Source organism: Prorops nasuta, unplaced genomic scaffold (genome assembly GCF_024137725.1).
Source record: "Prorops nasuta isolate Cenicafe-Biocafe unplaced genomic scaffold, Cenicafe_Pnas_1.2 PNAS00006, whole genome shotgun sequence".
In the NCBI taxonomy this organism is placed as follows: domain Eukaryota; kingdom Metazoa; phylum Arthropoda; class Insecta; order Hymenoptera; family Bethylidae; genus Prorops; species Prorops nasuta.
Window position 1 is genome coordinate 6,623,163 of NW_027116803.1, and position 18,763 is coordinate 6,641,925.

The 18,763-nt window shown below is 38.7% G+C and overlaps 1 protein-coding gene across 5 annotated transcripts in view; it reads right to left on the reverse strand.

Annotated features, from left to right (window-relative positions):
• RhoGEF3 (Rho guanine nucleotide exchange factor 3) overlaps window positions 1-18,763 on the reverse strand; it is a 68,688-nt gene that overhangs the window by 10,232 nt on the left and 39,693 nt on the right. For all 5 annotated transcript variants that reach the window (XR_010822823.1, XM_066728917.1, XM_066728915.1 and 2 more), the window contains 2 exons: window positions 3,085-3,325; window positions 1,477-1,610 (listed from right to left, as the gene is read on the reverse strand). Coding sequence is in view for 4 of the 5 variants with exons in the window: in XM_066728917.1 (XP_066585014.1) it covers window positions 1,477-1,610; window positions 3,085-3,325 (375 nt within the window). In the remaining variant the exon portion in view is untranslated. The remainder of the gene's footprint in view (window positions 1-1,476; window positions 1,611-3,084; window positions 3,326-18,763) is intronic.

Below are 18,763 nucleotides of genomic sequence, written 5' to 3' on the forward strand. Positions count from 1 at the left end.
GGTGAGGCTCGAGGAGAGATAGAGAGACGTTGAAACGAGTGTATCTATATTGGAAAGTTGCAACGAAGGTCGAGCAGAGTTGCGAGTGGAAGGAAAGGTAAAAGTAATTTTTTCCATTCGCTTAGAATGCGTAAACGATCGAGGGGGTACGCATTTGCATAAATATTGGCCGGATGTGTTGCAGTGGTCGGAGAGAAATGTGATTTTGTCCCTTGTGTGGTATTACTGTTGTTGTCTAGCAGTGTAACGCGTGGGTGTGTGCAAGCGTCAAAAGATCCAGTCAACGAGAAAGCCTTGCTGGATCATCGATCATCGTCCGATGATTCGCGCCGCTTTCAAACGCAGCGCCGTGCATGCCAGGGTTGAAAAAATCTTAATGGCTGTATAAATTAGACGGATAGCAGTGGACGACAGGTGATTCGGAATCGGCTCGTCTCTTATCGAGGAAGCGTGTTTCTGCCAAAACTCGTGATTTTCACGCTTGGTCGCTCCGTCCTTCTTCCTCTTCTTCGAGCTTTTCATCATTGGAGACGACGAGGAGGCTCCCAAGAAGAAGAAGAAGAAATGGGTCGGAAGAGACCCGACGCCGTTGGCTAAGTTAAGGCTTTGCGATCATCCACCAAGGTAGAAAAACTTGCGCAAGGTGCATTCACACGCGAAAGCGCGTTCTATTCGAATAGGGGCCGCTGCTGGTTGCTAGGTCAGGTGAAATAACGTCTTTACTCGCGACCCAATAGGCAAACTTTGGGCAGCCTGAAACGAAGCAACGATTAAAAATCATGAAACGGCTGGGGAGTCAAAGGAAGGGGACTGGAGGGGTGATAGGGGAGTAAAGGAATAAAAAAAGATGCATTAAGCCGGTTTCATACCGTACGACACCGACCGTCGCGTTATAGTCGGAAGAGATTGCAAGATACGTCTGCACTGGTCTGCATTCCTTCCATGTGTGACGGTCGATGGCTACATTGGTGTTCTACTGTATAACGTTCGCTGTGTGCGCACCAACACAGTTGTATTACGCTGAGAACGTGCATTAATGCATATGCATACTGTCAGCGTCCTCTGTCGGTGAATTTTGTTTATTTTTGGCGGGATTTTTAGGATACACATATATAGTTACGCTCAATTCACTGCCACTGTTTCGTCGCACGAGATTCGATATATGTATATCAGCACGGGTATATTACGGTGAGATTGTGTAGTGCTGCATATTCATGCCATCAGCGTCCTCCGTCGGTAAGTTTTGTCACTTTTGGCGGGCTTTTCTCGTACATAGTACTAATACCGTTGCACATATTTATTTCACCGTCACTGTGTTGGTAAGCACCGTTCATATAGTACGCTCCGGGAGATTAATTCGTGTACACGTTGGCTAATTTCACGTTGAGCGATACCCCATCTATAGTGCTATATGGTTACAGTAGAGGGCCAAAATGCTCACGAATCAATCTTCCGCAGTGCACAAGCAACTCTTACCCATCGTGATCGAGTAGGGCCGGCGTGCTGGATGCCTTGATGCGTCGCTGACTTTTGCCACCGAGACCAGTGGAAGTCCGTCTGCCTCGTTCCTTCGAGGAGTGCCCCGTGCTGGAGTACTTGTCGTGCAGAGGCTGCAACACAATCAGATTTACCGACTGAAAGATCCGATTATCCGATTTAACACCGATGGATCAGCACAACTCGGAGAAAGTCTCGCGCCCTTTCCCACGATTCGCCACGCACGACCGATCTCGTCCAGATATGGTATATACTTGCCAATATTAAACTCGATTATTTTATCATTATTTCGTACACGCCAATGCGAGTGAGAAGTACGCCCTCTTCCATGAATTACGATCGATATATGCCTGCTGATGCAGAGTGGAAGAAACCTAACCTCAACGAGCTACCGAGTTGGCGCAAAAGAAAGACTATTGCTATGTAAAACGCGAAAATGAGAAGAAGATGATTACACGTCGCATGCGATTTACGTGTAATGACAATCTTTCAGACATTTCCAGCACTGTAATATCGCTGTACCTAGCAGCTGCAGCACGTGTCCAGCTTGCAAATATCACGCCATCCGACAACTCAACACGTTAATAGCATCATCGTGTTTTTTTATTCGGAAAAACATGCAATAATGATGTATTTTATTTTTAATCTGTATAATTTTTTGATACGAGAAAGGCTGACAACGTTTCTGGCATGAATCCTGATAACGGAGGATGTTCGAGAGATATCCTCGGCATGTACACTGGACGTCTGGATATCCTCGTAACGTTTCAAGAATGTCCTGGGGATATTTGCGCTATTCGGGAAAGGGACAACATGGAAACTAGGAAAAGTTGAGGTATTTGTATGTTTCTCGCCAAAAATTTTAGCACAGATTGATCGCGGAACTTTTAAGTAAAAATCGAACCTTATAGGTTAATCAACAATGTAGGATTGAAATTTTATAAATATGTGTCAATGGTCCATTGAAATGAGCCAGCTGAGAGTTTCCAAGTGAAAAGTTTCATGATCGACCAGTGTTTAAAAAAAAAACCCTCGATAAATACACCATAGAGAACCGAAAAACTTAAAGACAATTTTTAGGCGTCTTTTAGTCAGTTCGATGACTAAAAGATGTCTTTAAGACAACTTTTAGTCAAGTGTGTTGTATGAAAGGAGATAACTTTTTCCTAGTTTCAACTTCTCGACATGATTGCGTTTGCGTAGAAAAGTATGCAGAAGACGATTGGATAATAATTCAATCGCCACATTAATTTTTGCAGCTTGAACCAGAATTTGCGTGGCAGACACGTGACTGCGGGATTTTGTCGAGTTAACGAGGTCGTCCCAATTCCGTAACACGGCGCTCCAGGCATGAACAAGGGGCTCCTGGTGGAGTGGCAATCGTTTGTGGGACACGTGACTGAAAATTGAACTTTTGTCGTTCGAGCAAATTCCGCAACAAGGCGCTCCAGGCATAAACATGCGACTCCTGGCAGAGTGGCGAATCGTTCGTGGGACACGTGATTGAAAATTGAACTTTAGTCAATCGAGCAATCGTTTTTCGATGCAGCAATATTTGTCTGAACAATAATGCATGAAAATACTTACGGAAACGGGTGCCGTGTGAGGTGTGGCCATATCCTGCGGATGTCGGTGCCTAGCGAGTTTATGTCCTTGTTTCTTTTGCCCATACGCATACTGGTATTTGTAGCCGTGTCTGTGTCCGTGTCCTGGACCAGGACTGCCACTGGGACTGATACTCGGACTGGGACTGAGACTTGAACTTTGACTGGGACTCGATCTCTGAGAGTCGCGCCCACCGCGTTGCTGCCAATTCCCGGCTTTGTTGCTGTAAACAAACCACGCGATAAACACACACACTTGCATGAGTTACGGGCAAACTCTCTCCCTCCAGTCAGTAAAATCCCACGCAAACCTAGCGGAAACCCACTGATTTATTTATGACGGATCAACTCGCGACAAATTGGCTTTTTTTCGCATTATCTTCTTATTGGTACGTGCAGCGTTTTTCAGGCTGATCCTTTTAAATTACCATTTCTAAACAAACGCTTCTTAAACGTTAATAAAAGCGATTTATAGCCTATTTATTTTAACGCGTGGTAATGGATTTATAAATAGACGCATAAATAAACCCCAGAGTTACAATACGCAACTCTTTATACTAGGTTATGTTTTTCCCGCAATTGCGGCAGGAAAATGATTTTTCATGATTTTTATGAGCTTTCACATATATTGGACACTGCTATTTCTCGTAAATTGCAGTGGCTTGACCACAACGGCGACGGAGGTGCTTTCGATCGTTGGCGAGCTATGCCACGTCGTTGATGAAGCATTTAAGCAGGAAATGAGACAGGTAGTTGGCGGAAGTCCAATAATGATGGAGAAGGTGGAAAGGGGAGAAAAATTGGGTGGAAATAGGCATAAGCTTATAATTACAGTGTATACAAAGTGTATACAGGCGTACATACTATGGGAGAGAGATGAGAGATGCTTTCTACGAGTTGAAAGAAACTTGGCACGTAGTAGGTGGTGGTGTTGGGGAATAAATATTCTTAAATTGGCCGTCTTCTCTCGAAAGGACGTTGTATTATAAATAAATTGACTGATCCGCCGATCGTGACTAATCAAGCGGTCACGCGAGGGATATCGCAATTTCCAATTAACATGCTACCTTCGGAACCTTATCCTTATTCTTATCCTTACACTTTTCTATCTCTACGACCAGTCACGAAGCTTCGTCCTTCCTCTCCATCTACACGCATCATATCCTTGTCTTTATTATTATGCACTATCGGCTATTTTCTCTCGATTGTTCCTCGTAGATTCTGTGGCAAAAAAAGACGATTGACGACGATCCGTGCGATGGGAAATCGTGTCGGAGGTGAATTTCTCTCAAAGGTCGGGGGAGGGGGGGGGGGGGCGGGGGGGGGGGGGGCTGAGCTGCACTGTGGCAGCCAGTGGAACTGGAAGCTGCGCCAGCGTAACATAACCTAACAAAGGCTCACCACTGTTCGTTCCGTTTACAGTAACAAACAGACCTCGGCAGTCTGCCTCTGCGATGGGCATCGATGATTACATTGAGACTTGACATTGAGATGATCAATGTCCCCGCATCGCAGCTAATAAAAATAAAGATAATAAAACAGAATTTCGCAGAAATCTTAACCTTAAAATATCAAAATCATAATTGATCCTTGTACGAATCTAGATTAAAACAAGCAACGTGTGTAACCTAGCGAAGTTATTCGTTTAACAATGCCTCGAGTTTACCCGCGTTTTTTTATTTTCTCCGTGAAAAGTACATCGTGCATCTGGAAACTCCACAAAATACGTATTATTGTTGAAATTGAAAAACGACCAAGAGCGATACGCCGAGTTTAATTAAAGCGTCGACCTTCCAGTGGAATTTTAATAGCAACCCAACGCCCCTGTCCAGTATTCCCATATATATACTCCAAGTTACCGCCTTCGATATTTTTTATAACGATTGCGTTCTCTCGATAAGTAATCCAGCTGTATACACGCGCGTTTGCCAATGTGCGTTTCTCAGAAAATCTTGTATTTTTTTTTATACTCGATTCAATTAGAGTGATTCGGTAAAGTTTGTAGCGTGGCCGATGAATATTCATCGGACAAGATTTTGCACTGTGGCGTTCGCTTTGAACAGGCCGAGTAGTGGAGGGTCTAAGGAGTTTTTAGATATCGGACTCGGAATTCTTAATCCTGTCGATGAAAGATGAACCGGCGAGATCTCAAAAGATCGCAAGCGAGGTGCACTGTGAAAGTGGAATAAATCGATGAACTTTGATTTTGCCTCGTGACCCTTTTAGCGAGCTAGAAACCAACACGCATTGCAGCTATGAAATCCCTACCGATAGACCTTTATTCCATTTACAGTATTTTACACACCTGATATACAAACCTATAATTTCCAATGCAATTTTTCAAACGAAACAAACCATTTATTCCGTTCAATGTATTCGAATTCCGATCGTTTATCAAAATAAGCTTATCATTGTGTAAGTGCCTTGTGTCATATCAGTAGAAGAGTACCGTGAGAATTTACTTTCGCGCATCTTTGCCAAGGCGAGAAATAGCAGCTGGAGAGAGAGAGAGAGAGAGAAAATGTGGAGAAAGGAGGATAGAAGGTGAGAGAGGTGTCGTGATCTATGGCAAAGTGGAAATGACCGCGCGTACCTGATCTCATAAATTCAGACACGGGGAAATTGGAAGACTCTCTATATATAGTTACGCTTTGCAAAATCCAAATCGCTGTTTATCTCTTATACGCTTTATTCCAAAGGTTTTTTATCCCTCGCAAATTTTCCAAAAATTTCCATAGCAGATTTTATGCATTTTAAATAATTTAAAATTTAGCAATTTTCATCGTGATTGTACAGTCGCTTTGATTGGTTCATTTAAAAAGAAATTAGAGCCATTAGAGTGTTGGTTTTTTACATTGGGCTCGTTTAGTGCAAATAATATGGTTCAAATATTTTTAGCGCGTAGTTTGTAATAGTATTATCGAATCAGGGATATTACCATTAATTTCGTAACCCCTTGCAACACTATCCGGAAATGCGTCAATTCGAATAGTGTGTGAGTGAGAGAAAATCTATGCAAGTATACTTTACTATTCAGCTATGAACTCTTTCACAGAAATGAGTGAAGAAATTAGTGATAAGTAAAGAATTTGATTTAATTTTACTAATTAGTTTTCGGTTCTTTAATAATATTCACCTAGATTTAATATTGTTCTATTTATAGAATAAAATGTACATATTTGTAAAAAGTTATTCAGACACCCGAAACAAGTCCAATCAGTTAGTTTGGATAACTATTCGATGAAGCTTTAACACCTGTTTAAATTAATTCTAAACAAATAATACCACATCCTACAATAATGTACTTTTGTATGTTTATTACAAAAACAAATATAAAAACTACTACGTCTTCGCAAAATAATGTTTCATTGTATAAAAAACGATTGTTTAAAAAAATAAAATCACCTTATGAAACAACAATTTCCTTGTCAAAGAAATATGAAACTTACTACAGATCTTAACAAGATAACGAATGAGACGACTGCTGTAGAGAGAAGAAAAAGCAGATTACAAACTAAAAATATATATATATACATCCGATAGGCTGCAAACGAGTTATGCAAATATCCAGATTACAGCACATATCATTCAATTCGAATTTAATCATGTAATAAATAATTTTGTGTAACCCATTTAATGCAAGTTTTACTGCTAATTTGGCTCCAGTGGTACGCTTTATCGTAATCGGTTAATATATATATATATATATATATATATATATATATAAATATATAGATACCAGTGCCATTAGTATATTAAATAGATAATTGCACATACGTACATATTTAACAATAAAGAAAAACCTAGCAGATAGGACATAAGCAAAGTGTTTATATATATACATATACACACAACCATATCCGAGCAAGACCGAAGAGTGAACGCAGAACGTCATAGGAGCATTCTGATTCCTCATCAGTCCACATAAACATTGGTGTTTATCGATTGGATCTGGCCGGCACGTGTTGAATAAACATCATTGCTAGATTATAGCACAAGTGAACTCGTGGGCGTTGCAGATGGCACCAGGCGTAAAAGCTCGAAAATCGATTGAATTTTAATTCGCGTGTAAGGTATAACAGTCCATAATGGAGGTAAGTGAAGCGTATATCTTCTTAGCCATTTATTAATATTAAGAGGCTGCGTTAGGCGCCACAGCGACCTCGGAAGGGCAATAAAAGAGAGAAATAAATGAGATTAGGAAATCTGATTCGATCGCTGTTTCGCTACTCGTATCCTGGATGCCAAAGCGTTTACTGCTTTTATTCCCTTCCGCTGTTAAGTCGGTTAAGCGTTGTGACTAAAATAAAGCGATAATGGAGGTCGATTAAGGGGAGGGGTGCGATAACTGATAAGGGATGGGCGTGCAATTGGAGGGATAATTATATAGAGAGGCGAAGAAGAGTTTCACGGAGAAACGGAGATTTCAGCTGCGCGGTATAAATCTGTCAAACGGTCGATCACTCGGCCATGTTAAATTGGGTTGTTGCATGGAATAAAACTCGAGCGGCCGATCGAGCAATCGTGATCCGATTTATCTGGCGCCAGAGGCTCCTTCCGTTAACCTGCACACTTTTCTTCAGGTTTCCGCTCGCTCGGGGGTAGCTCTTGTTAATCCCGGAGCAAGGAATACCTCGATCTTCCTGCTACACCAATACGTGCAAAATAAACGCTCTATCACTTTTCTACATTGCTGAATCTTTCCCTTGGTCTCCTTCTTCTTCTCTTCTCTTCTGCCCATTCTGTTTCGTCATTCCTGAAGAAATGTAGCAAACCGGTTTTCGACGAAAAAAACCACCAACTGATTCATGTCTTACGAAGACGGTGCTTCGAGTGCAGCCAAGACTGCAATCCGTTGTTCTGGATTTTTTTGCCTAATTTCTCTGCAGCAGGCGTCTCTCGCAAATCCAAATACCTGACCCGTTAAAATATTTCGCAGACTTGTTTTGGTTTTCAGTGTGTGTGTGTGTGTGTGTGTGACGATGCTGGGAGCGATGGTTAAATAAATAGTTGGATAATCATGGGTCCTCGGTCTCAGGATTATCGCCTGTGTAATTGATTTTAGCAAGAAATATATGTCTACTTATGGAGAGATTATAAACTCTTTATGTGTACATATATATATATATATATATATACAATATAATAATAATTCGAAAGTTTAAATACTAAATATATAGGTTTTTAACACTTAAGAAATTTATATTTTTTACTATAAAAATATAAATTCTTAGCATAATTAATGTTTCTTGCAAAATTAGTATTTTTTACTCATATATAATCAAGTGCATGTAATTAAACTTGGACAGGATCAGTTTTCCTCAAGATTCATCCAAACATAAATCCATTTCGATAAATAGAAATCGTATTTTAATCATCGTTTCCTCGAATAAGCATAGAATTCACAATATAGAATATATCGGTATTTTAATAAAAAGAAAAATTGATTCGAAGATTCCAACGAAATAGAAATGATTTGCTTCGTTGTGCAGGATATGCAAGAAGATTAATGGCAGAAATTTCTTTAAGGAACATTCGATCCATTCTTATTATTATTATTAAGAGTAGACTCGTTATTTCAATTAGGACGGTACGAGGATAATTAATGAATGAATGTGTTTAAAGAGAAATTCCATTAAGGTTGATTGGTTGATCAGAAGAAGCTTGCACACATAGATGGCTGGAGATACGAGTGTGCGAGCAGGAGGTACCAGGAACAAAGGAAATGGTATAGTGCGGGTATCCACGGATCGGATTAATTAGACAGCGATATCACAAATTGAAATCCAATAGCCATATAGCAACTAGTAGCACGCACCACTTTCAGTTGTATCAGTTTTCTCGGTAAAAACATCACGTGTGTTCACGTTCACGTGTATACACTTATTGAATCGACGAAACAATATTTAACAAATACTACACTTTAATTTGCCTCACTCGTACGTTTGAATAGTGAAATTTTAGAGAAAATAAAGAAATTTCTCCGTTATGGACTAAAGTAGCTATATATATATATATATATATATATATCGTTTGGTTTGTTAATCCCCAAGTGTGGTCTTGAAAGGATTGTCCCTCTTCTACGAGGTTAATGCACGCTTTGTGGTAGCCGTGGGCTTTCTATCGGAACCAAAGAGGAAGAATGATGTAACAAACGTGTATTTAAATCCAAAGTGGTAGTCAAGAGTGCTGCTACTTTTTTATGTCCAAAAGCCTCAAGCTGTAATGGTCGGAGCGCGACCATTCTTAAAAATTTTCCATTATCCCTGTAAAATGATCAACGGAAGTGTAAGGCTCCAGAAGAATTTCTATGGACTCGAATGATACCTTAGAGTCTATTATATTTTTCTTTGTGATAAATTTTGAAGAATAATTAAAACGCTTTGTACAATATATATATATATATATATATATATATAAGGATGCACCTGTCTCGAGAGGTACACTTTGGAGAATCGATTCTTCGCAGTTACGTTCACTCGAGGATGTATCTCAATACTATACTGTGCTATAGTGAAAAAAGTATTGGAATGAATATCCAGAAGTGTACGTGGCAATTGTGCGAGGTACACTTATTGCATCTGGAGAAAAATAGTAATCTTAGGGTTGTAGTTGTTGAAGAGTGAGAAGGATAAATGAAGAGGTGGGAAACAGAAGGGAGGGGAAAGGATAAAGAGAAACCGAAGAGTCGATCAAATAATAAAAGCATAGGTGTACAGTAGCAGGAAGTCAAAATGACCAAATAAATATCAGCTGCATTGAAATATGCTTAATAATTTTTTATGAGTGTATTTTTACGTAGACGTTAAGATAAATTTTTATAGACAATCTCAAACAGTCTTTTGATAAGCTTGTAAATAGTTAGGAAGCTTTGGTATTATATTAATATATACTTGTTGATAAAAGGGAGCTTATTGTTTTAAATTAATCTACTTTCTCTCTCCCTCTTTATACACACAACCGTGCAACGTAAATAACTTCAAGTACAAGCTCGCTTATAGCAGACAAAATTTAGCGAGCCTTTAAATTAAAAAACCTTAGTCGTTTACACGGATTTATCGCTGAGTTCACCTTGCAGCGAGTCTTCGTGATCCGCGTTACGAGCCTCGTTTGCGCTCTTCGGCTCGAGAAGAAAACGAAGCAACTGACCAACTTTTATAAGTAAAACAATTTATATACGTATGGACAAGTGGGACGATGGGAGAATATTTTGATGATAGAAATGAAAAAGCGACTATTATCGTGAAACGAGGAAAAATAACGCGACGCTAGCTTTAAGAAGCTTATAAAATCAGTGATGGGACGGAATATTTGATTTCGGGTGGTCCATGAAGGCAGGGTACAGTTTATAAAAGGTCGTATAAAAAAGACTGAGGAAAGAGAAAAGGAAGAAAAATATAAGAGGCGTGTGGAAGGTGCAAGAAAGTTTTCATTAATCCGAAACATTGGAGGGAGCTCACGATCTGATATTTTCTCTGCGTTTCACTTGCCTCTTTCAGAGATTCGAATTGTATCGGAATAGATATATATATATATATATAACGATACATAAAACGATAGCGAGTCCCAGGCATTTTATTAATGGAGAGAAAATTTGCTTCGATTAAAAAACACTAGGCAATCTTTTCTTTCGATCGATATATGCTTCGGAGAGATTGGAAATTGTGCTTTTGGCTAATCGTTTGGCTCGTATGTATATATACACGTGATATAACAGCGGGAGATTTAAATATAATACAGCATGTGTGTATATTTAACTTATATATAATAAACTGATTGACGTAGTCCAACCTAACAGCTGCTGCACAGGGCAGTGTGCGAGCGTTGAATGCGATGCAGCTGGCATGTGAGATTTTTATTCAATGCAAATATTACGTGCTTTCAATTACAGTTCATTGCAACTGTCCTATTGATACAGTTTTTTATCTCTTATCAAACGTTTATTCTTCCTTCCTTTTCAATTCAAGAATAAGATCGTTTTATTGATTAGATTTCTACAATATATGTAATATAATGTAATAAGAAAATTGTATTATCGATGCACTGAGAAAGCTGCTCGTGATGGATCAGGAAAAAAGATGGAAAGAAATTGTGAATGGTACAAAGTACGATAAGCTTAATTAAATGTAGATTAAATGTAGATTTGTTGGAGTGTGAGTGCAAGAGAATCGCTATTGGAATCGAATTAGAAGCAGAGATAAGACGAGCCGTGGCGAGGTGAGACAAGATTGTGGTGGTAAATAATTAATTGTTGTTTTTTTTTCAGAATTTTTAATCGAGAAATTTTATGGATAAATTCTTTCGTAGATTTTTTGAAAAGAGGGAAAGAGCCCCTTTGTGGTCGTTTGGCACGTATCGTACCGGACTAGAAGTACCTCTTCATATCCGATGAGCTAAGACAAAACGTGACGATATTATACGAGAGCAGATTCTGAACTATAATAAAACAACCGTCTTTATTGTTCTTGAAAATTTATTGATCACGAAATTTCGTTTATAGCATTTTTTTTAAATAGGAAAAGGGTTCGTTGTTTGGACGTGTATAAAATAGAATCATCAGATGCATCTTTTGGTATCCGATGAGCTAAGACAAAATTTAATGATTTACGAGACTATACTTTAGACTATAGTAAAATAATCGTTTTTATTGTTTTCGAAAATGCATTAATGACGAATGTTGATTTACAGATTTTTTTAAAACAGGAAAAAGGTCTCATGGTAGCTGTTTGGCAAGTACTGATATGTGATGAGATAAGAAACTTGTCGATGGAAACCAGATGTTCTCTCATAGTACGTATGATCATTGATTCTCAAAATTGGTAATTTTAAAGTTTCACGCGTAGATGTTTTTTAAAAACAGGAAGAAAGCTCGATCTGGTTTCTTTGACACGTATCACACCGGACCGGAAGTCATACAAGTACCTCTCGCTATTAACGATATAAGATAAAGCATGATGAAACGAGATCCGGTGTAAAATAAAAAAATTGTTTTCTTAATCCCAAAATTTCACTCCAAAATATTTTCTAAAAATAAGAAAAAAATCCAATCGTCGAGGCACGTATCACATCGGACCGGAAGTCACAAGTACATCCCGCTATTAATGATGCAAGATAAAACGTGGTGAAACGAGATCCGCTATATACAATAAAACAATTGTTCCTTTTAACCTCAAAATTACATTCATATGCATATATAGATTTTCCAAAAATAGGAAAGAGGCCCAATCGTGTGTGTTAAGCACGTGTCGCACCGGACCGGAAGATCTATCGATATCTGGATGTTTCAGGCTGACTGCTCGGAACCCTGACTGAACATTCGCTTACGACCATTGGAATGCAGAACCGAACAATAAAATCCTATCCTCCTCTCTCCATAATATTACATAAAAAACCCATTAATTTATTCATGCAATAATTCAATGAATAATCCAAGCAAATACTATAAAATAAGAAAATTTAGATGAACAGTATTTTAGTCAAATATATAGCATAGGATACATTATATATATATAATCGCAGAGAGAACACTTGGCCAATTCAAGTGGGATCGTGTGTCCTCCGTCGTATGTACGAGTATATCAGCTGCAGGGTCTTTAAGCAGCTGCCAGTCTGCGCGTTCCACGGCATCTGGACCGGTTTTCAAGTATCCTGGGATACGTGGAGAAAACGGAAATCGAGGGTGTCTTCGTCGGCACGCGAGTCTCCTCTTCGACGATTCATGGATATGGAAAATATTGTACGAATATTTTCCTCAAAATAACAGTAGAAAATTTGCCTTTAATATTAGTTAGATGTTGGAATATCGCGATTACACGCGTGTTTACGAGAGTTCAATTAAAATTAGTTCAAGGTAAACCGTTCTTTGGATAATTAACGGGGCCACGCGATGTTTTACCGAAGGATATCGAATCACTGGTTCAGAGAACAGCTGTCGCGTGGCCCAGGTAACATCTGCCACTACCGCCACTACCTGCTACATCCTCGCTTATTTTATCTTTTCTTTACCTCCTTTCTCTCTTTTTTCCATTACTACCTCACGACTAGCTCACCAATGTCCCAGAGATTCTTTAAACCAGTAAATACCTGGTGACTCTACATCTGCCAAATTTTATCCTTTACCTTCTTTGCTCTGCATTCGTATATGTTAATTAGAACTCATTCTAATTAAAAAGATGAGATATGAAAAAGGGAGTAAATGCAACTTTTTTCTCATTTTTCGACTCAAACAGTTGGTAAATATTAAGTTGAATATTCTAAGAAAGGATTTAACTAGATGCGAATGTCCTAGAAGTATCATTGAAGAAAATCCACAATTTTTGTATCTTTTTAAAAGCAGTAATATAAAATTATATTTACAATTTTAAAAGGATGCAAAATGATATTAATAATTATTTGTTTATCTCTTTTTAATTAACTCCAACATTTTATTTTAACCTGCACACTTCCTCTCTGTAATTATTCTTCTCAAACCTACAGCAGAGACAAAATCTTGTACAGTTGAAATTAAGGACGATTTTCGCAAAAGTTTTCGGTAGGCTGGCAAGGCGGTCGGTTCTTGAGAAACGATTCACAGTTCTTTAAAGGGATAATAAATATTTTTCACGGTTGGACATTAGTCAAGCCGTGACAAATGGGAGGAGCTCGGTGACATTCTCAGCAATTGGCGAAGAAAAGAATTTAGATTAGGCTAGAGGCAGGCCGATGTCCTTCTTCGTAGGGATGCCCAGCGGGAACTTGAGGAATTCTTTTAGGCATTTACAGCTCGCTTTATTTTCCATCCGCTTTGAAACTTGGCGTTACGTCTATATATGTACATGCTTCGTATATACACGTGCATGGGGTAGAGTAAAATGCGAAAAGAAAATGAAAAGAACGTTACATCCTGATCAAAGCAAAAGAACAACACGTGGCACTCGTCAAATTCTCGTTTATCTCTCGAGGATTCGTGATAAACGGTGCTCGCGTGTCCAAAGCTAACGGAGAAAGTTTTATGAAAGCATAATCGTAATAATTTAACGCAGCGATGCAGTATGAAAAACCGCAAGCTTAATAGCTTTCCAAGGTTCTTTTATTGTTCGATATATTATTTGCTTGAATTCTTTCATTTTAGAATCCATTAGAAACACGAGTAAATTGACTTTTATGGATGAATGGAACGTCTTGTGTTTTAAGAGGAAGGCGTGAACGCAGCAGTGCGTAAATATTTTTATTGTATCTTTTAGCAGCTTTTGTTGGATCGATTAAGCCGAATGGCAAGCTGGCAAGGCCAGTGACCCTCCTTGACCGCAATCTCCCTCCTTTATCCACGTATACATAGCACATCTATCTCTCCCTGCTGTTCCAGTTACCGTTTCAATTATGTAACTTGGTGTAGGCCAAGTATCAATTTCGCAAATGTCATTTTTCTTTCCGAAATTGTAAGATTTATCTCGTCTTTGTGCAAATTTTCAATCTTGGAATGATTCACTTTGATTTTACGCCTTTCCGATGTTCCAGTTAACCTTTTAATTATGTAACTCTTGGTACAGGCCAAGTGTTAATTTCTCAGTGTGATTTTTCTTTCCGGATTTATAAGATTCAGCTTGCATTTGCACCTTCCTCATGTTCCAGTTAACCTTTCCATTATGTAACTTGGTATAGGCCAAGTATTAATTTCTCAAATGTTATTTTTCTTCCCGGATTTATAAGATTCGCCTTGCAGTTACACCTTCCTGCTGTTCCAATTAACCTTTTAATTATGTAACTTGGTGTAGGCTAAAAATCAATTTTGGTGAATATAATTTTTCTTTTAGGAATTGCAAGATTCACCTTCTTTCTATTCATACAAATCTTCGAACTTAAAACGACTCATCTTGTAATTACACCTTCTTACTGTTTCATTAAAACTTTTAATTATGTAATTTGGTATAGGCCAAATATTAATTTCACAAATGCAATTTTTCTTTCCGGATTTATAAAACTCATCTGGTTTTTAAACAAATATTAAATCTTGAAAAGATTCACCTTGCATTTCTATATACCTTCCTGCTGTTCCAGTTAACCTTTCAATTATGTAACTTGGTGTAGGCCAAGGCTCGCTTTCGCAAAGGTATAATTTTTCTTTCCAGGTTTATCGGTTTCAACCTTGTGTTTACACAAATCTTCAATCATAAAAAGAAAGATTAACTCCCAATCATACAGACGTTCAATCTTCAAAAGATTCACCTTACATTTACATCTTCCTGCTGCTCCAGTTAACGTTTCAATTATATAACTCGCTGAATGCCAAATAAGGATTTCGCAAACGCAATATTTCTGTGAAAAGATTCGCTCTGCATTTACATAAATCTACAACCTTAAAAACTTTGACTTCCATTCATAAAAAGCTTCAATCTTAAAAAGATTCACCTTGCATTTACACCTCTCAGCTGTTCCGCAGTTAACGTTTCAATTACGTAACTTGCTGTAGGCCAAGGATCAATTTCGCAACCGCAATTTTTCTTTCCGGATTTCTATTATAAGATTTACCCTGCGTTTCTACAAATCTTCAATCTCGATAGCGTTTGATATTTTTCACAGCTTCCTCGATTCTGAGAAAAACTATCGTTAATTTTCACGAGGCTTTTATATCTCTCTATTGCGTAAGTTATTAATAAAGCTGTATATATAGCAACAGGGAAAGAATAAAAAAGAAAGGGAACGTGAGGAGGGGGGGGGGGGGGGGAGACTTGGTATAGCCAGGGGCCCCTGCAGGTACACCCAAGCTATACCCACAGCCAAGAAGAAAGCGATTCACGAGAAACTGTTGACGGTGTCGAGCAAACAGGCAGACAGCGAGCAAACAAGTCGGATTCTTGGCAAAATCGTCTCCCTAGGAACGATGGCGACTTCTTTTTCTAGCGGGACAACTTTTTCAGGGAGAAACTGCGGAAAGGGGCTCCCATTTTGCTTAGTTAGCGATTCGTCGCGCAGGTAGTACCGCAATGACTTCTCGGAAACAAAATTGTCTGGAGAAAATTTTCCTTCCTTTTTCCCGGAGCGTCACGACACGACGCGTCGCTTTGCATCGCTCGAGGATTTGTCTCTTAGCGACTGTTATTACAGAGTCGTTGAAATTTGCTGCTATCGAACGATCGCTTATCGAGAAGGGTGGCCCGCGGCGAGAAAGCTTTAACGAAGCGGCGAATTTGCGGAACCCCTTGATTAAGCTAAATTGTGCATGGCAGTTTGGTTTTCTTAGCCGAGCCGGTCCCAGGGACCCCCTGTCCCGCCCCTGGTACACTTAGAAATTACAATTAGTTGCCTCCATCGTACGCCTCGAGCCAAATGATCTCTCGTGCACGATTTCTTTCATTTCTTATCTTGCTGAATTCTCTTCCTCGAGTCAGATCTCAACGCATTAGCATTTATTCTGCTCTTACCAAACTCCTATACTTATTCATCGTCCAGCCACTTTGGTGGAAAACCATGAAAATTCCACAGTGCTATATCTATCTAATTATGGAACATGGAGCAAATTTATCGTCCGGTTCTTTGACAATAAAATTGTAAACGCCTCTTAGAGTCCGCATTGAAAAACCATTTGTAATCTTATTCCCGTTTTTAAGCTTTTTTTACGCCCCTTCGGAGAAAAACGTGGCGTGGAAAGACACGGTCGAACGGAAACCATATTATTTCAAAGGTGGGTTAATCTGTCCGATCAATATTATTGCTCACTCAGTATTCTTGTAAACGTCTTTCAACAAATTGATTGGAAAAAAGTTGTAATTTTCTTTGGCTTCCAATATTTCAGAAACTCGATTGATCCTGCTAGAAAATATAAAGTGTATATATATATATATATATATATATATATATATATATAGGTATACGATATGGGAGAAAAACGATTTGAAACGTGACTATTGAAGTTGGAAAATCGAAAAGTTTAGTGAAAATTTGATATTTGGTTAAATAAAATTATTTGTTCGTCGTATGAATATTTATTATGGAAATATTCTTTTATTCCAAATGTGAGCAGAAAGGAAAACTTTTTCTGTATCTTCATCCAGACTAATTTAGGCAAAGCGAAGCTTAGAAAGTGGAGTTTAATATTCGTGTCGATGCATCTTTGTAAAAATATCTCTATTTCACTGTTAATGCACTCGTCTGTTGAGAAATGCACAAACCTATACACTCTACACTATACATATATATATATATATATATATAATATTCCTTTTACCATTTCCCTTTTCTTATTCTATTCAAGTCAAGTTTTCCATGACTAATGCCTTTTAAAAATCGTCAAACGTTAAAAGAGGTACAGGATAATTCGTTGAACAAAAGCTGACTATATATTCGATGGTCTATCGAGGCGTAAAATCTCACATTTCACGGTTTAGTCGTGTTTGCATATTACCGTTGTCTTCAGAGTGAGTTTTTTCAAAGACGTAGACAGGTAATCTGGCAATTTTATCTGTTTATGCGAAATGCGAAGGAAACAAGTACATATACACGTACTAATAAACCTATACATACATCTATAACGTTGCTGCTCGTGTTTATGTGTAAAGAGAGAATTATGGCTTGTGTGTGTGTGTGTGTGCAAAATGCTGGCAGAGCACAGAATCTTTCGGGTCTTTTGCTTAAATATATCTAGCATAAATATAGGTAGGTAGACGGTATATAGCTTCCGGTAATACGATTATCGTTTCATCGAAAGTCTCCTCCATCGAAACTTGCTCCTTGCCACTTCACCTGCTCATTGTATATATTTCTCCTTTCCCTTCCATTGAAATTATGCTCCGCTCTGTTTCCTCACCTCGCGTGCTACCGCAAATAATTTATCTCGCTAAATAAACCTGTCGATCAGAGTATAAATCTTCGCAACGTTTACTTATTTATTTTCCAATCAAACTTGTCCCTACGAGATTCGAATTCGCACCTGCCTCACGATTTTCTCCATTTATTTGCTCTTTAATTCTCTATATACCTGCCCGCAATTTTAGCACCGAGCAAATCTTGACGCGAGTACTCCCGATCGTACGCAACGATAGTTGCTAAACATCGCGCAGTAATTAATGTAATTACTTTCCGTTTATTACATTATACAACTGATAAGAAGTAGCCAGACGAAAACTTTGCTCGTGAATCAAGGATTTCTGAAAATTGATGCCGCAACTTTCCAGCTCGAGCGAATTCGAATGCGCCTTATTAAAAATTAATTAATTAACAGCACTCTGTAAATGAGGATTCTAGATACGCGTGTAAACTAAGAAAGTTTGAATATCCCCGAATGATAGGTATATATATATATATATATAATATCGAAGAGGGAGTTTAGTGGGTCAACGAAAAATACCATTATGAATACAATGGAGATTAAAAGGCGTTAAAGAGCCGCGCTGGTAAAACGTATAAAACGTCGTCAATGCGGCGGAAGCGAGTGGAAAGGATGTAGAGAAGAATGGGCCGCGTATGTTAATCGAATAAAGCGAGTTTCGAGACGAAGAATCGACCGTCGAGTCCTACGAGCGTCGTCCGCGTTTGCTGGATATTTGGTAATGACGTATATGTACGCTTAACGAGCACCATTCACTTTTAAAACGTCACGAAGGGGACGCGTTTTCTTTCGCTTCGCCAACGCCAAAGGTGGCTGCATTCACGAGACTCGAACCTGTGTACAGTGTAGACCCTAGCGT